The 16,345-nt window shown below is 51.2% G+C and overlaps 1 protein-coding gene across 1 annotated transcript; it reads right to left on the bottom strand.

The window, feature by feature from the left end:
* Nucleotides 1–12,270: 12,270 nt before the first annotated feature.
* On the bottom strand, nt 12,271–16,031 carry LOC132580705 (uncharacterized protein K02A2.6-like; the record flags this gene model as incomplete). The annotated part of the gene is made up of 3 exons (XM_060251704.1): nt 15,948–16,031; nt 13,156–13,956; nt 12,271–13,071 (listed from the first exon to the last, which is right to left on the bottom strand). Coding segments are annotated over exons 1-3 (1,686 nt in total), but the record flags the coding sequence as incomplete, so codon positions are not given.
* Between the last annotated feature and the right edge of the window lie 314 nt (nt 16,032–16,345).

Below are 16,345 nucleotides of genomic sequence, written 5' to 3'. Positions count from 1 at the left end.
AAAGCCCCCAAAAGCAAACAAGTTTCTCTTCCCATGCCTGCTAATGTAGCGATTCATCATCCAACCCTCTTTCTGTGGATTTCCCCGTGAGGTCTTTGCTCATAGCTTTAGCTGAAATAAGACTTCCTTTATTCTTAGTGGCTCCCACATGAATGAGGTTCTGACCTGAGCAAGCTGTAACTCCTCCTCATTATATCATCGCCAGCTTCCATTGTTTGACAACACGCAATTGGTTATCTGAAACCTGGCCATTTATTGGCTTCAGCACAAGGGAATTGCTGCCTATTGCAAGGATATATTCACTGCACACACACACACAATCTAGTGTTCCCCCTAAGCTGAGTTAGTGTGAGCTAGCTCACAAATTTTTAACCTCCAGTTCACACATTTTTGTCTTAGCTTAGGAAAAATGGCCCCAGAGCAAACGAATTTATGCAGCAGCTCACAACCTTAATGCTAGAGAACAAAGTAGGAGTCGAGTCCACCTTTAAGACCAACAAAGTTTTATTCAGAATGTAAGCTTTCGTGTGCTCCAAGCACACTTCATCAGACTTACGTTCTGAATAAAACTTTGTTGGTCTTAAAGGTGCATTGGACTCCTCCACTGTTCTACTGCAGGGGTGGCCAACGGTAGCTCTCCAGATGTTTTTTGCCTACAACTCCCATCAGCCCCAGCCAGCATGGCCAATGGCTGGAGCTGAGGGGAGCTGTAGGCAAAAAAACATCTGGAGAGCTACCATTGGCCACCCCTGTTCTACTGCTTCAGACCAACACAGCTGCCCACTTGGATCTAACTTTAATGCTAGTAGCTCACAAAGTAGAATTTTTGCTCATAGGACTCCACAGCTTAGAGGGAACATTGACACAAACACACACACACACACGAACACACACACACAGGCATGCTGGCTTGAAAAGTTAAGATTGGAGCTGTCCATCAATGATGGACAAACTCTATGGAGTTGGCTAATTGCAAATGCCGGGGGGGGGGGCGGGTTGTCATTTAAAGGGTTGGAACACTTTCTCTATGAAGAAAGGTTAAAACGCTTGGGGCGCTTTAGCTTGGAGAAACGTCGGCTGCGGGGTGACATGGTAGAGGTTTACAAGATTATGCATGGGATGGAGAAAGTAGAGAAAGAAATACTTTTCTCCTTTTCTCACAATACAAGAACTCGTGGGCATTCGATGAAATTGCTGAGCGGTCGAGTTAAAACGGATAAAAGGAAGTCCTTCTTCACCCAAAGGGTGATTAACATGTGGAATTCACTGCCACAGGAGGTGGTGACGGCTACAAGTATAGCCAGCTTCAAGAGGGGGTTAGATAAAAATATGGAGCAGAGGTCCATCAGTGGCTATTAGCCACAGTGTGTATGTATATGTATATGTATGTGTGTGTGTGTGTGTGTGTGTGTGTGTGTGTATATATATATATATATATATATATATATATATATATATATATATATATATATATATATATATATATATATAACTTTTTGGGCCACTGTGTGACCCAGAGTGTTGGACTGGATGGGCCATTGGCCTGATCCAACATGGCTTCTCTTATGTCTTTATTTGTTTGGTTTGGGGTTTTTTTTGCTATTGAGTCCCAATCAATTGATGGTGACCCCATAGGGCAGGAGACATTCAGCGACGGTTTGCCATTGCTTGCCATTGCATAGCAATCTTGGTATTCCTTGGTGGTTTCCCATTCAAATTCTGACCAGGGCCAACTCTGCTTAATTTCTGAGATCTGATGAGATTGAGTCAACCTAGCCTATCCAAGTCAGGGCTAAAATGCCACACAGATACGCAGAAATCCGGGAAACGGGGGAGGGGGGATTGATCCGTTTTACAAAAAATGGGAAGTGTTGGAACATAAATTAGACAAACTGGATGTGATCGGTTATAACAAAATAATGGGAAAACAGCTTTCATGTGAGAAAAAAAATCTCAATATTATCAAAGCTAACGTAATATCTGAAACTGAGACAGAATTGCATTTTAAAAGTTAGGCTTTTTAATTACAACTGGTCCCCAGTTATCCAGTTGTAAAAATAAAGACCACAAGGTCACAATACATTTTCTTTTTCTTTTTAAGATGTTTTAATTATTATTATTCCTAACAAGAGTTACAATAAATAAATGGCATATAAACAATGATACCAACAGAGGTAGTATAAGAATTGGTATCTTGAAGTTTCTTAGGCAATCATTTATACAACACAATGAAGTAATGAACACAGGAGAGGTAAATACAAGTACATTAATTACAGCTATAGTTCCAAGATAGATCTGTTCGAGCAATGATATATCAGGATAGGTTAAATAACAGAAGTCAGGTTACATTACATTGACAAAATGAAATCTGGTAAGTCTGGCCAATATTTCTTTAAAATTGGTTGCCATTTCTCAACTAAGTCTGTTTAAAATATTCTCATGCTGAAGGGCAGCATTTGTAATTTTGTCAAACATGCAGTATTCTAGCATGTCGCCATTGTTGTAAGCGAGGGATCGGAGGCTATGAGTGCTTTAGCAACAATCAACATCATCATGATATTGATTGTATGAATTTATATCCCACCCTCCACTCTGAATCTCAGATCTCCTTTATCTTCCTCCCGCACAATAAACACCCTGTGAGGTAGGTGGGGCTGAGAGAGCGCTCACAGAAGCTGCCCTTTTAAGGACAATTCCTGTGATAGCGATGGCTGACCCAAGGCCATTCCAGCAGGTGCAAGTGGAAAAGTGGGGAATCGTACCTGGTTCTCCCAGATAAGAGTCTGAACACTTAACCACTACAACAAACTGACTCTCTTTATTTGAGTGGTTTCCTTCACTAGCCTATATCCAATGATTAGGGTTTGTAGAATCTTTTGGGCTCAAGTGCCGTGTTCTATTGGAGACTCAATGCACAGCAGCCTGCTCCGGCTGCAACGCCACTGAGGATGTTCTCCGCAGCTGAGAACGAAACATCTGGAAGGAAAACTTTCTCCAGTAGAACACGGCACTTGAGCCCGAAAGATTCTACAAACCCTAATGATGTTTCCAGCCGTGAAAACCTGAAATCTTTGATATATCCAATGACTTTGCTGTCCTATGCTGTTCCCTTCAACAAATTTTTTAGGGGCGTGATGGGCTGCAGCAAGAAGGGGAAGCAGGAAATTCCCGACCTGCAAAGTCGATAGGTGGATGGACATATTTAAAAGAAAACAATCCAGTGCTCTCTGTTTTCTTCACAGAGTGCTAGAAGTTTTTGCCCTCCCCCCAAATTAGAGGGCCAGTCTAGTGGTAATTGAATAATAAAACTGTGATGAAATGGTTTGTCTATGATCACCACATTTTTCTACAATACTCCTAGGTCTTTAACAGGGCATGCAGACATTCAAGAGAGAAAGCTGTTCCCAACAAGGTGATAGAGTACTTGGTGAATGTTTGACTTCTCATGCAGATGTGCCAGTGTTATGTTATGCATGGCAGGAAACTTTCGCGGGCAACTGAGCAACCGCGGGAACGCTAACTGTGCAATACTTCCGTTTGAAATCTGGATTCCTTTATAGTAACCAATGAGCAGTCAGGGCGCGGAACCTGACTGCCGTGATTTGGTATGGGAAGTTGGGGGGTGGTTCTTATGCATTTTCATAAGCGGGGTCCCGGCCTCGCCATGTTGTCTTAGTAAGTAGTTCCCAATAAAGCCGGTTCTGTGTGAACTCAAATGTATCAAACCCAGTATTTAACAGACAGAGATGCACAAATGCATAACTTAGAAACTCAAGGCTTACAAGGCAGCCAGCTTTACAAAGTTGCCATGTACCAGGGTTTTTGTTTTTTTAAAAAAAGCTGTAAACTACAGCAAAGTTTCTGAACTGTACATCTGGCATTAAAATAGTTTCTCCTCTGCTTTCTGAAAGCCTCTTCTAAGATGGTCAATCAGCAGGATTTGCCTTTCAACAGAGTCTCATCAGAAACAGCCTGAGGATGTACCAACTTTTCACCTGTAGCTTATAAAAACTGACATTTCCCTGTACTGCATATCCAGAAGTATGTGAATTTCAGGTCAGGCTGTTGAGAGATGCTTGGAGAGATGTTCTGACTCAGAGGACAGAATTAGTGATGCATGTTGTGAGCGAGGCAGAGCTTGAGGGTGGGGGATGGGGGACAGGAGGCAGGCTGTCTCAGCTCTCCAGTTTCCCATGATGGAAAGTTCCCTGGGTCCTCTGACAGAAAGGGTAGTGAGCCACCATCCTTTCCCCTTCCCCTCCTTCTTATTGCTCTCTTCAGTTCAAGACAGGACCCTAAAAATCCATGGCTGGTCAGATGCACCCTTTTGATTCCAGTTTTCCTTCGGGACCGCCTCTCCCTGTATGAGTACCGTATGTCTTTGCAATCAGCAACCCAACAACTTTTGGTAATACCCAGCCCCAGAGACATCCATCTGGTCTCAATGAGGGCCGGAGCCTTCTCAGCCCTGGCCCCTGCCTGGTGGATTGAGCTCCCCCTGGAGATCCAGGCCTTGCGGGATCTGCTCCAATTCAGCAGGGCCCGTAAAACAGAGCTCTTTTGCCAGGTTTCAGCTGAGGTAGTGGACGTCACTTGTTATCAACCTCCCCCCTTCATTCCATACCAATGCTATAAGATCTTCTGGACTTGGACAATAGGCCATGTCTGTGAGGCAGAGCCTACCATTTTAGTCTCTATTGTCTGTAGTTTTAGATTTTATACATATTAAATTGGTCTTATTGTTTTTACTGTTGATTGTTTTTATGATGTAACCCACCCTGGGCCTGTCCTACAGGAAGGGCGGGGTAAAAATCTAAATAAATAAATAAAAAGTTTGCCGTGAAAACATCATGATGTGACATCGCCCCAGTCAGAAATGACTGATGCTTGCACAGGGGGACTACCTTTACCTTTTTCCCCCATCCATGCAAGGAGCCATCCTGTTTCTCTTTCCTTGTTCATGAATACTTGTCCTTTTGACTATAACTTCACAGCTATGCAACATGGCAGCTTCCTACCAAAGGTGGAACAATGACAGGTTTTATATCATGGCAAGTTGTAAATTTGGTGATGTTCCCTTATTGCACTGTTTAGTTATTTTGCCCTAGGCCCTGCTCCAACATGGCTTCACTGATATTCTTATGTTCTCTTAAGCTCCTTTCCATTTGCTTTATTTCTTTCTCTCTTTTAAAAGAGGGATTTCTCTTTGATTTCACTTGGAACAGAACTCAATGTACCCTCTTGTAACTTCAGCCCTCCCAGCTGTTTTATGTTATCCACCACTGGGTAGTGTTCTAGCAGGAGGACACGAAAGTTTGGAAAGGCATCCTCTGCCTCTGAGCATCTACAGAGTGAAATTTCACATTTTTGCAGAGCCTCTCCACCTGCCCCTCCTCTGTTGGAATTTCTCTTTAGTCAAAATGGAATTGATTCGAAACTGACTTCAAATACCTTTTTAAAACACAGAAAAGAAACCATCTGCTGAATTTACGGGAGAAATTGGGTAAAGAGGGATTAAAAATGTGTCTCTTAACATGACCAAATTTTGCAGTATACCGACTTCTCCTCTTTTGGCTTGCCCACTTAAAATTTCCTTTCTGAGAGTTGAGCAATTACCTCGAAGGCTAATTTCCTATTAAACTATCTGATGGTTGGGGTTATGGTGTGAGAAGGCATTAAACTTCCCATTAATCTGCATCCCCCACCCCCACTTCACCCTCTTTCTCTTCCATCATCCAGCATCGGGTTCCAAACAGCTGTTTCTGAGCCCTTCCGAGCCGCGCAAATTGTGCTTGAAGCCATACGTCAAAACACCATTAGCAGGTCCGACCACTCATTCCCCGTCTGGCCCAGACGCCCTCCTCCCTCCCTCCTGTCCTCCCAGCCAGGACAGGCTGGCGCTGAGACACCCGCCGTGGTTCTTTGAAGAGTCCATTTGTGCTGGGCTCAGACAGCTGGGCTTTGCCAGAATGCTTCCCCTCCCGCCTGGACCTCAGGGCTAAACTGAGGTTTTAAAATAGCCCCCCACACAACAATGGGAGACAACTGCACCATTATTTCCAATGCCACTTACAGACTCACTGGGGAAGCTGAAGGGCCACATAGTGCGATTCAGCACTGCGAAATGGAGGCAAAGAAAGGCAGGTACCAAGGAACAGGGTGAGGGGCGGAACAATGTCAGTCCCAAGTTTTGAAGGCCCAAGGCAGGCAATACTCATGCATCCCCTTCTGCCGACCACCAGACCCCCCTCATGCCTCCTTTTCCGTCCACCCACCTGTGCGTCCCCCCAAGGCTGGATTAACAATTAGGCAAAGTAGGCACTGGCCTATGGACCCCCATGCCTTTAGGGACCCCGGGCAGGCTTCCCCCTCCATTTCCCTCCTGCTTGCAGCCCTCCCAGCCTTCATGCACAGCCAGCAACTGAGCCGCTCTTTGCCTGACTTGCCTTATGTGGCTGCTGGTGTCACGTCCAAGTTTGCCTCTCTCTACTTCTCCCCCACAGCTTTGTTAAAGGGGCTTTTGAGAAGGTGCCTGCAGGTTGCAGTGGGAGCCACAGGTGGTGGGGCGGGCGCTCCAACTCTGAGATAATTGTGAGGGGGCCCCCAAGATTTTTGACTGCCTAGGGGCCTGCCCAGGGTTTAATCTGGCACTGTGTCCTCCCTTCTCACAAGGGCTTCCACTATCTGCATTCACAGCCATTCTTTCTCTGAAAGCAGAGGTCGATGTGTGCAGCTACTGCGACCACCAGCATGCGCTTCCCCATGAACACTGGGAAGCTGGGAGCATGGGTGGCATAGTCCTTGCACGCTGTTCCTCAGTGGAACAGGCTTCCTCAGGAGGTGGTGGGCTCTCCTTCCTTGGAGGTTTTTAAACAGAGGCTAGAGGGTCATCTTTCAATAATGAAGATCCTGTGAATTTAGGGGGAGGTACTTGTGAGTTTCCTGCATTGTGCAGGGGGTTGGACTAGATGACCCTGGAGGTACTTTCCAACTCTATGATTCTATGAAATGGCAAACAGCAGCAAGGAGTTATGCAAGTGTGGGTCAGCAGCAGTGGGCCCTGCCAGAAGCCCTGTAGCTGCCTGACCTCAAGCTATATTGATGCTGGCATAGACATCTTCAAGAGGGGATTGGATCAACATCTGGAGCAGAGGTCCATCAGTGGCTATTAGCCACAGGGTATTGATGTAACTCTGTCTAGGGCAGTGATGCTCTGTATTTTTGGTGCTTGGGGTGGCAACAGTAGGAGGGCTTCTAGTGTCCTGGCCACACGGGTGGACCTCCTGATGGCACCTGGGGTTTTTGGCCACTGTGTGACAGTGTTGGACTGGATGGGCCATTGGCCTGATCCAACCTGGCTTCTCTTATGTTCTTATGGCTTGAGGCAGAGAGAGGAGGACACTTTCTGCAGACTTACACATCCATTACATTTCAGGGTGAACTCCAATAGACTCTATAGAGCAGAGATCCCCAATAAGCTGCCAATTGGGAGCCATGGTGCCTTCTGATAGCTTTCTCAGTGCCCTCCAAGTGTTTTTAGAAAGTGTGTGGGGCCAGGTGCGCCTTTTGGAGGTTAGACTGGCTGTGCAGGTTTTTAAAAACATTGCTTCATCAGCAGCTGCCACCACAGCACAAGCATCTTCACTGTGCCAGCCATTTTGTGGTTGGCTTCCTCTTAGGGTTGCCAATCCCCAGGTGGAGGCAGAGGATCCTCCAGGTTTGGAGGCCCTCCCCCCACTTCAGGGTCATAAGAAAGCAGGGGGGGAGGGAAATGGGATGGAGGGACGGTGGCTCAGTCATAGAGCATCTGCTTGGTAAGCAGAAGGTCCCAGGTTCAATCCCCGGCATCTCCAACTAAAAAGGGTCCAGGCAAGTAGGTGTGAAAAACCTCAGCTTGAGCCCCTGGAGAGCCGCTGCCAGTCTGAGTAGACAATACTGACTTTGATGGACCGAGGGTCTGATTCAGTATAAGACAGCTTCATATGTTCATGTTCATATGATATGTCTGCTGGGCACTCCGTTAATCCCTATGGAGACCGATTCCCATAGGGCAGGGGTGGCCAACGGTAGCTCTCCAGATGTTTTTTGCCTAAAACTCCCATCAGCCTCAGTCCGCATGGCCAATGGCTGGGGCTGATGGGAGTTATAGGCAAAAAACATCTGGAGAGCTACTGTTGGCCACTCCTGCCATAGGGTATAATGGAGAATTGATCTGCGGGTATCTGGAGCTTGAGGGGGCTGTTTTTTTAGGTAGATGCACCAAATTTGTAGCATAGCATCCAATGCCTCTCCTCAAAACGCTCTCCAAGTTTCAAAAAGATTGGACCAGGAGGTCCAATTCTATGAGCCCCAAAAGAAGGTGCCCATATCCTTCATTATTTCCAGTGGAGGGAAGGCATTTAAAAGGTGCGCGGTCCCTTTATATGTGGTGGCCAGAACTCCCTGTGGAGTTCAATTGTGCTTGTTGCAACCTTGCTCTTGGCTCCACCCCCAAAGTCCCCACTTCCCAGATATTTCTTGAATTGGACCTGGCAATCCTCCTTCACCTCCTGCAGCAGTCGATTTGTGGCAGCCATTTTATGGCTCCGCCCACCATGCTATGTCAGAACTTCAAAGGTACCCACAGGCTCAAAAAGGTTAGGGACCCTGCTATAGAGTTCAGTCTGAACCCTGAACCCAGCAAAGAAGTTCTGCAGTTCCTCCAGTTTCAGAGCATGATCTTAACCGGAAGTTCCATTCCAAGTATCCAAACAGCAGAGTATCAAGGAGAGAGTAGCAGACTGGTATGCTAGGTCTGTCCATTTGAAAAACTAGCAGGGCCGGATCTAGGGGGGGCAGAGGGGGGTGCTTGCCCCGGGCGCCGACAGAGGGGGGGGGGCGCCAAATTGGGGATGGAGTCCATTGTGTTCTATGGGACCATGAGATAGAATGGCCCATAAGGGGGTGCCATTTTTTTATTTTGCCCCCCCTCAAAAACCATGTAGATCCGGTCCTGAAAACTAGTGGGGCAAGGTTTTTATGACCAAGGGGGAAGGTTATCATTTCAGGCTGCAGGGAGGTATGGCTGGTGAAGGAAGGAGGTCTCATGTCCAGATATTTCAGAATGCTTGGAAACCACTTGAGATGGAGAGCCTCACTGGTTTCGACTGCCACTGCATGCCCTCCCACCTCGGAGTAAATCTCATCGAACACAGTGGAAAACTGTTAAGGAAGGGTGAACTGGGTGAACTTGAAAACATTTGTGAATTCAAAGCACCCTCTAGTGTTAAACTCAGCAGTAGCAATAATGTATTCAGAAGAGATCATTAGGTTTAATATTAGAGTCAGGTGGGCAGCCGTGTTGGTCTGAAACAAGAGGACAAAATTTGAGTCCAGCGGCAGCTTTAAGACCAGCAATGTTTTACAGGCAAGGGTCCAGGCAAGTAGGTGTGGAAAACCTCAGCTTGAGCCCCTGGAGAGCCACTGCCAGTCTGAGTAGACAATACTGACTTTGATGGACCAAAGGTGGACTTAAAGGTGCCGCTGGACTCAAACTTTGTTCTAAGTTCAACAATGAAATTGGTAGACATTCCAAATGTCCAAAAGAGATCGATCATAAGCAGCTTTTATTTGACTGCTTCAAACCATTAGTGTATAAAATTTAATAAGGCAAACATGGTGACTTCAAACTTGCATTGAAACCTGTGTTCCAATAATTAGAATTCTGAGCTCACCGAGTTTATACTTCTTACCTTACACTGCAGTTCCATGAAATGTGCAGTCAGATATAAGGCCCACAGGATTTGAATGAGGTTTACTCTTTGGCAAGGACTGCAGCCTTATTCCTTATACTGCCTTCTCCCTTTCCAGAAAGCAGTCTCAAGATATAGGAGGTCCCATGACTCAGCATTAGAGCTGCCAGGTTGTATCCAGGTTGCCCTCCCTTGCTATACAGAGCAGCAATTGCAGAAAATGGGGAAGGGTATTAGTGTGAGCCCTGTGATGTCACTTCTGGTTGGGCTGATGGAAATAGCATTGCTGTGTGTGTGGTGCTCTAGGAATTTCCCACATCTCTATGGTATTTACCATATTTACATAGAGATTGGGGGAATTCTTAGTTTGTCGCAGATTCAGCAACATCACTGCCAGCCATTCATCTGGAAGTGATGCCATGGCACTTGTTATACTCTTCATTCCCAGACTCATCATGCAAAAGCACCTAAGGATTGCCAGTGAAGGATGGCAACTCTATAAAGCAACCTATACAAACTGAAGCAGATTGAGGTCTGGTCAGTGCCTGGATGCAAGTATTCCCAGGAACTGCATGCTCCTTGATTCTATTGGTGTATATAGTTAGCAAAGTGCTCTAGGCTTTAACACAGCAGAATTATGCAGTGCATAACTGGTCATGCAGTGCGTATGTGAAAGCAAGAAGCAAAAGTTACATGGAGCCTCTTCAAGGCTTTTTTGGAGCAGGAACGCACAGGAATGCAGTTCTGGCTGGCTTTATGTCAGGGGGTGTGGCCCAATATGCAAATAAGTTTCTGCTGCACTTTTTAAACAAAAAAGCCCTGTGTAAGACAATGGTGACATCAGGGAGTGTGGCCTGATATGCAAATGCATTCCTGCTGGGCTTTTTCTACAAAAATAGCCCTGAGCCTCTTTATATTTGCAAACTAATAAGAGTCCTTTTTATTTAAGGAACTCAATTATAGTAGGAAAGAGAGATTCTCTAATCTCAACATTGATGGTGAAGGTGAGGAATTTGGGCATGACCTTGGATGCCTCACTTTCTATGGAGGCCCAAGTCACAGACTTTGCCAGAACAGCTTTTTACCATCTTCAGCTGGTCAGGCAACTGGTTCGCTTTCTCTCTCCCTGCAACCTAGGCCTGGCCTCTCAATCTATCTGACTCTTTTGTAGTCTTCCTCTGTAGCCTGAGGCAAAGAGACAATGGGTGCTGTAACGTACTCGAAGCGGAGACGAGAGTAGGGCAACATGGTTTATTAGGAGCACGTTGCAAGAGAGGGAACACGCGGGCCGGGTCCCGCTTATATACAACTCCCGGTACAGCCTACTGGCTGGTCAGGCCAATCCTGACCAGTTGAACTTCCCGCCACAGCTGTTGATTGGCGGGGGAACTCGCGCCCTGCGCTGGGGCTCCTGGGACAGCCCAGTTGCCCCTGCGCCTGGTCGCATGTTATTTACTGATACACTACACCCCTCCCCCCCTGGTTAAGGAACATAGTCTTGAAGATAGGCGGGGGGTCGGCGCTCCCTGGTAGATCGCCTAGGGAGGTCCTGTGGGGGAGGCGTGGCCACCGCGGTGGGTGCGGTAGGTGCGGCTGGTGCGGACGGTGGCGACCGGACTGCTTCTGCGGGTCCCTCGGGCTCTGGCGGTTCCGGTGCTACCTGGACCGGCGTTGGGGGTGTTGGGGCCGCGTCCTCCGGCTGGTCCCCGCTGGGCTCCCCTCCGGATCTTGCCTCTTCGGTGTCTGCCAGCTCCTCTGGTAGCGTGCGGCGCCGCAATTGGTCTATGTGCCGCCTTAGTACCTGGCCCCCCTCAGTTGATATGTCATAGTGGCGGGACCCCGTGACTCGTAGTACTCGGCCCGCCACCCAAGTGGGGCCCCTTGCGTAGTTCCGGGCGTAAACTGGGTCGCCCGCGAAGAACCCCCGGACTGCGTCCCGGACCTCGGGGCTCTCGCGGGTGTCTGACGCCCGGTCGGGGTGTAGTCTGTCCAGCCGGGTTATGAGCTTTCGCCCCATGAGGAGCTCGGCCGGGCTGACCCCTGTGACCGGGTTGGGGGTGATCCTATTGTCGAATAGGAATGCCGCTAACCGGTGGTCCCAGTCTCCCTGTACTATTCGGCCCAGGGCTTCCTTGGTGGTGCGGACCATCCGCTCTGCCTGACCGTTGGTGGCTGGGTGAAAGGGGGCCGACCTTATGTGCCTAATCAGGTATCGCTGGAGGAATGCCTGGAAGTCGGCTGAGGTGAACGCAGTCCCGTTATCGGAGACTACGGTGTCCGGGATACCGTGTGTGCATAGGACCCTGCGTAGCGCCTTGATTGCGGCGGCGGACGAGGTGGACCCTACGGGGATGACCTCCAGCCATTTGGTGTAGGCGTCCACGATTATCATAAAGATCTGCCCCTGGAATGGCCCCGCGAAGTCGATGTGGAGTCTCGACCATGGTTTCCTGGTGGACTCCCACCTAGTGGCTGGGGCGCTGGGAGGCTCGGGCCGCGACTCCTGGCACGTCTGGCACCTGCGGACCCAACTCTCAATCTCCCCGTCCATTCCCGGCCACCAGACGTAGCTTCTAGCCAGGGCCTTCATTCGCACTATGCCGGGGTGGGTCTCATGGAGGGATTCTAGAACTCGCTTTTGCAGTGGGGGTGGAATCACTACCCTACTTCCCCATAGTAAGCACCCCTTGTGGGCTGCTAGTTCCTCCCTCCTGACTTTATAGGGTTTGAATTCTTCCCCCATGTTTCCCTCTGGCCACCCCCTTACCACCCAGTCGAGCACCCGTGCCAGTGTCTTGTGTTTCTGGGTGGCCTTGGCGACCTCCGCTGCGTGTAGGGGCGGCTCTGGGAGGCTTTCCATCAGCATTACCTGGTGTGCGGGGGCGGGGTCTGGACCCATTTCCGGAAGCGGCAAGCGGCTGAGCGCGTCCGCGTGACCCATAGCCTTGCCGGCCCGGTGTATCAGTGTGTAAGTGTAGGAGTTGAGGAATTGATTCCACCTCAACACACGCTGTGACAGAATTTGGGGGGTTTGTCGATCTGGGGCCAGCAGACCTAAGAGGGGCTTGTGGTCCGTGGCTATGGTGAACCTCCGCCCGTACAGATACTCGTGGAACTTGCGGACCCCCGCCACGATCGCCAGAGCCTCCTTATCTATCTGCGCGTAATTGCGCTCTGCTGGTGTCAGTGTGCGGGAGTAGTATGCTACCGGCACCTCCCTCCCGTCCGGGAGTTGGTGCCCCAGGACTGCTCCCACCCCATACGGCGATGCATCGCAAGCCAAGATGACGGGGAGGCCCTCGTCAAAATGGTGGAGCACCGCATTGGACACCAGAACGTCCTTGACCGCCTGAAACGCGGCGGCTTGGCGTTTGCCCCAAACCCAAGGGGTTTTTTTATCCAGGAGGCGGTGAAGGGGCTCTGCTAGGGCTGCCTTGTGGGGGAGGAATGAGTGGTAAAAGTTAAGGACCCCCAAGAAGCTTTGGAGCTCCGCTTTGCAGGTGGGGGCCGGAGCTTGCACGATGGCCCGTGTCTTTTCTTCCGTGGGGTGGATTCCCGCTGCGTCCACGGCGAACCCCAGGAACTCCACCCGCGGAACCCCCAGCAGGCATTTCTCCCTCTTGACCTTGAGCCCCGCAGCCTGGAACCGGCGGAGCACCTCTCTAAGGCGGTTGCCGAATTCTTCGGGGTCCGGGGCGGCGACTAAAACGTCATCGAAGAACGGCTGGACTCCGGGGATCCCTTTAAGGAGGGCGTCCATTATACTCTGGAAGATCCCCGGAGCGACGCTTACCCCGAACTGTAGCCTCTTCACCCGGAAAGCCCCCCTATGTGTTACAATCGTCTGGGCCTCGGCCGTCTTATTGTCCACCGGGAGCTGTTGGTAGGCCTGGGCCAAATCCAGCTTCCCGAAGATTTTAGACCCCGCGAGGGCAGCCAGGACGTGGCTCACCACCGGCACTGGGTAGGGGTTATCCTGCAGTGCCCGGTTTATCGTGCATTTGTAGTCTGCACAGATCCGCACCTCCCCGTTTGGCTTGAGTGGGGTTACGATGGGGGTCTCCCAGGGGGCGTAGTCCACGGGCTCCAGGACACCTTGTGCCGTGAGGCGGTCTAATTCTGCCTCAATCTTAGGTTTCAAGGCGAACGGAACCCTCCTGGCCTTGAGCCGAATCGGTCTGACCGTGGGGTCTAGGGGCAGGGAAATGGGCGGCCCCCGGTAGCTCCCTAGGGACCCATCGAATACCTCGGGGAATTCCTTGCAAATCTCCCCGAACCCCCGGGGCGTTATGGTCTGGCCCACCCCCTCCACGCGGATTCCCAAGGGTTTGAACCAGGCCAGACCTAGCAGGGTGGCCAGCTGGCGCTTAACCACCAGGATGTCCAGCGGGCCGTGGAAGGACCCCCGCTCGACTTGTACCCGCGCCCACCCCGCAATTTGCACCGGGTTCTTCTGGAAGTCCCGGAGTATGAAGTCTGCCGGCCGAAGTTGCAGCCGCTGGCGGGGACACAGTTCTCTTAGGGTTTCTTCCGCAATAAGGGAAATGGAGGACCCTGAGTCCACCTCCATTTGGCAGGGGTTCCCCTCTATAAGGACCGCCACTTTGATTTTATCGGGGGAATCGTGGGGCAAGTTCAGTACCTGTAGGGACGTGGAGTCTACCGCGTGGGACTCCGCGGACTCGTGGTACGTGGTCGGCTTCCTGCGGTTGGGCTTGGCTCGGCAAGCCCGGGCAATGTGGCCGGTCTTTCCGCAGCTCCTGCAGTCCCAGGTCCGGTATTGGCAGTCTCTCCGCTCGTGGGGGCCGCCGCAGCTGGCGCACTTGGTGGCCGGGGCTCTCTCCGACGCTGGTGGTCGGTCGGTCGCTCGGGGGCGTTGGGTCGCTCTGTTGGGTGGCCCGGCTGGGCGGCGTAGCTGATGGGCTTCCTCCTCCTCGGGGCCGTCTTGGTCCAGCTCTCTGTGGTGGGCAGCTTCCATCTTGGCCCGGGGAAACGTTCGTGCGGTTCGTTCCCATGCCACCGCTTCGCTGAAGGCGGCCTGGAGAGTAAGCTCTTCTTTGGCGAAGAGCTTCTGCTGGAGCCTCTCGTCGCGGAGGCCCCACGTGAATCTGTCCGCCAGGGCTTCCTCCAGTTGGGGGAGGTTGCAGTTCCCGGCGAGTTTACGGAGGGCCGCCAGGTAGTCAGCGGCGGACTCGCCCGCGATCTGGTCCCGTTTGTGGAACAGGAACCTGCGAGCCACCCGCGAAGGCTGTGGTGAGAAGTGTCCCGTGAGGAGTCGGATGATCTCGTCGTAGGATTTCTCTGCCAGACGGGCGGGTGCCGAGAGACCCTTGGCGATCTCGAACGTGGCAGGCCCGCAGACGCTCATGAGAACGTCCCTCTTCGCTCCGGCGTCGGTTATCTTGTTGGCCCGGAGGTAGAACTTGACCCGCTCCGCGTAGGACTCCCATCCCTCTGGATTGGTTGGGTCGAAGGGCTCGAGGTAGCCGGTGATTCCGCCTTGGTTGGCCATGATGGCGGCGGCAGTCGCTTGTTGCCCAGATCTCCGTCGTAGCCGCTGAGGCTAGGATCCCACCTTCGTCGCCAGTGTAACGTACTCGAAGCGGAGACGAGAGTAGGGCAACATGGTTTATTAGGAGCACGTTGCAAGAGAGGGAACACGCGGGCCGGGTCCCGCTTATATACAACTCCCGGTACAGCCTACTGGCTGGTCAGGCCAATCCTGACCAGTTGAACTTCCCGCCACAGCTGTTGATTGGCGGGGGAACTCGCGCCCTGCGCTGGGGCTCCTGGGACAGCCCAGTTGCCCCTGCGCCTGGTCGCATGTTATTTACTGATACACTACAGGTGCGGTCACACTTACATTAAATCCATCAGCAACCCATCTTTAAAGCGCCGTTATTTCGTATGTCAGATAATCCGCCGCATCCTGTTTCCCGATCAGACAGCATGGAGTTCCGATGGCGTGCCGTGTTGATCCCGTCCCCTGCTCGATCACACAGCGCCCTCCCGGAACTTCTTTCAGATGGCGGCAATCCGCATTAGCGCAGGCGCAGTGCTGGGCGCTAACAGGAGGGTTTGCGGGGTTTCCGGCTATTAAACCGCTTTTTTTTTGTTTCCCCGCTGCTCTATCGATATATCGATATATCGCTGTGTCGAAATGGAATTTTTGAGCTCTTGCTTGGTGGCCGTCCGGTCGCCGCCGCGCTCCGACACCTCCGCGTCTCCCGGCACGTAGGGAGGGATCGGCGGGTGGGCGCCCCCCAGCAGCCTGGGCCGGAGGCTGGAACACATCCCCATGGTGGCGGCCAAAGGTTCTCACGTTCCCCGGGCCGGACACGCGACTCGCACGCACACCCGGCTAGAAGGGAGGAGGGGGACGTGATGTTGCAAACTGCTGTTTAGAAAAGCGCACGTGAAACATAACATCGATGACAGGGAGGAGGAGAAGTGAAGGAAGGTCGCCGCGCCTCTCGGTCCCCCTTTGGAGAAGACTCTGCAGCCGGAGGCAGGAGCGCGGGGTGGTCGCCGCCAGCCCAGGGAAGTCCCGGCCCTCCCCGAGGGCGGCTTTTAAAGTGAAACCATCTCCTCCTCAGAGCGGCCAAAGCTGCCCG

Source organism: Heteronotia binoei, chromosome 12 (assembly GCF_032191835.1).
Source record: "Heteronotia binoei isolate CCM8104 ecotype False Entrance Well chromosome 12, APGP_CSIRO_Hbin_v1, whole genome shotgun sequence".
Taxonomy (NCBI): Eukaryota; Metazoa; Chordata; class Lepidosauria; order Squamata; family Gekkonidae; genus Heteronotia; species Heteronotia binoei.
The sequence above is the reverse complement of the archived record's forward strand: the minus strand, read 5'-3'. Positions and strand labels throughout refer to the sequence as shown.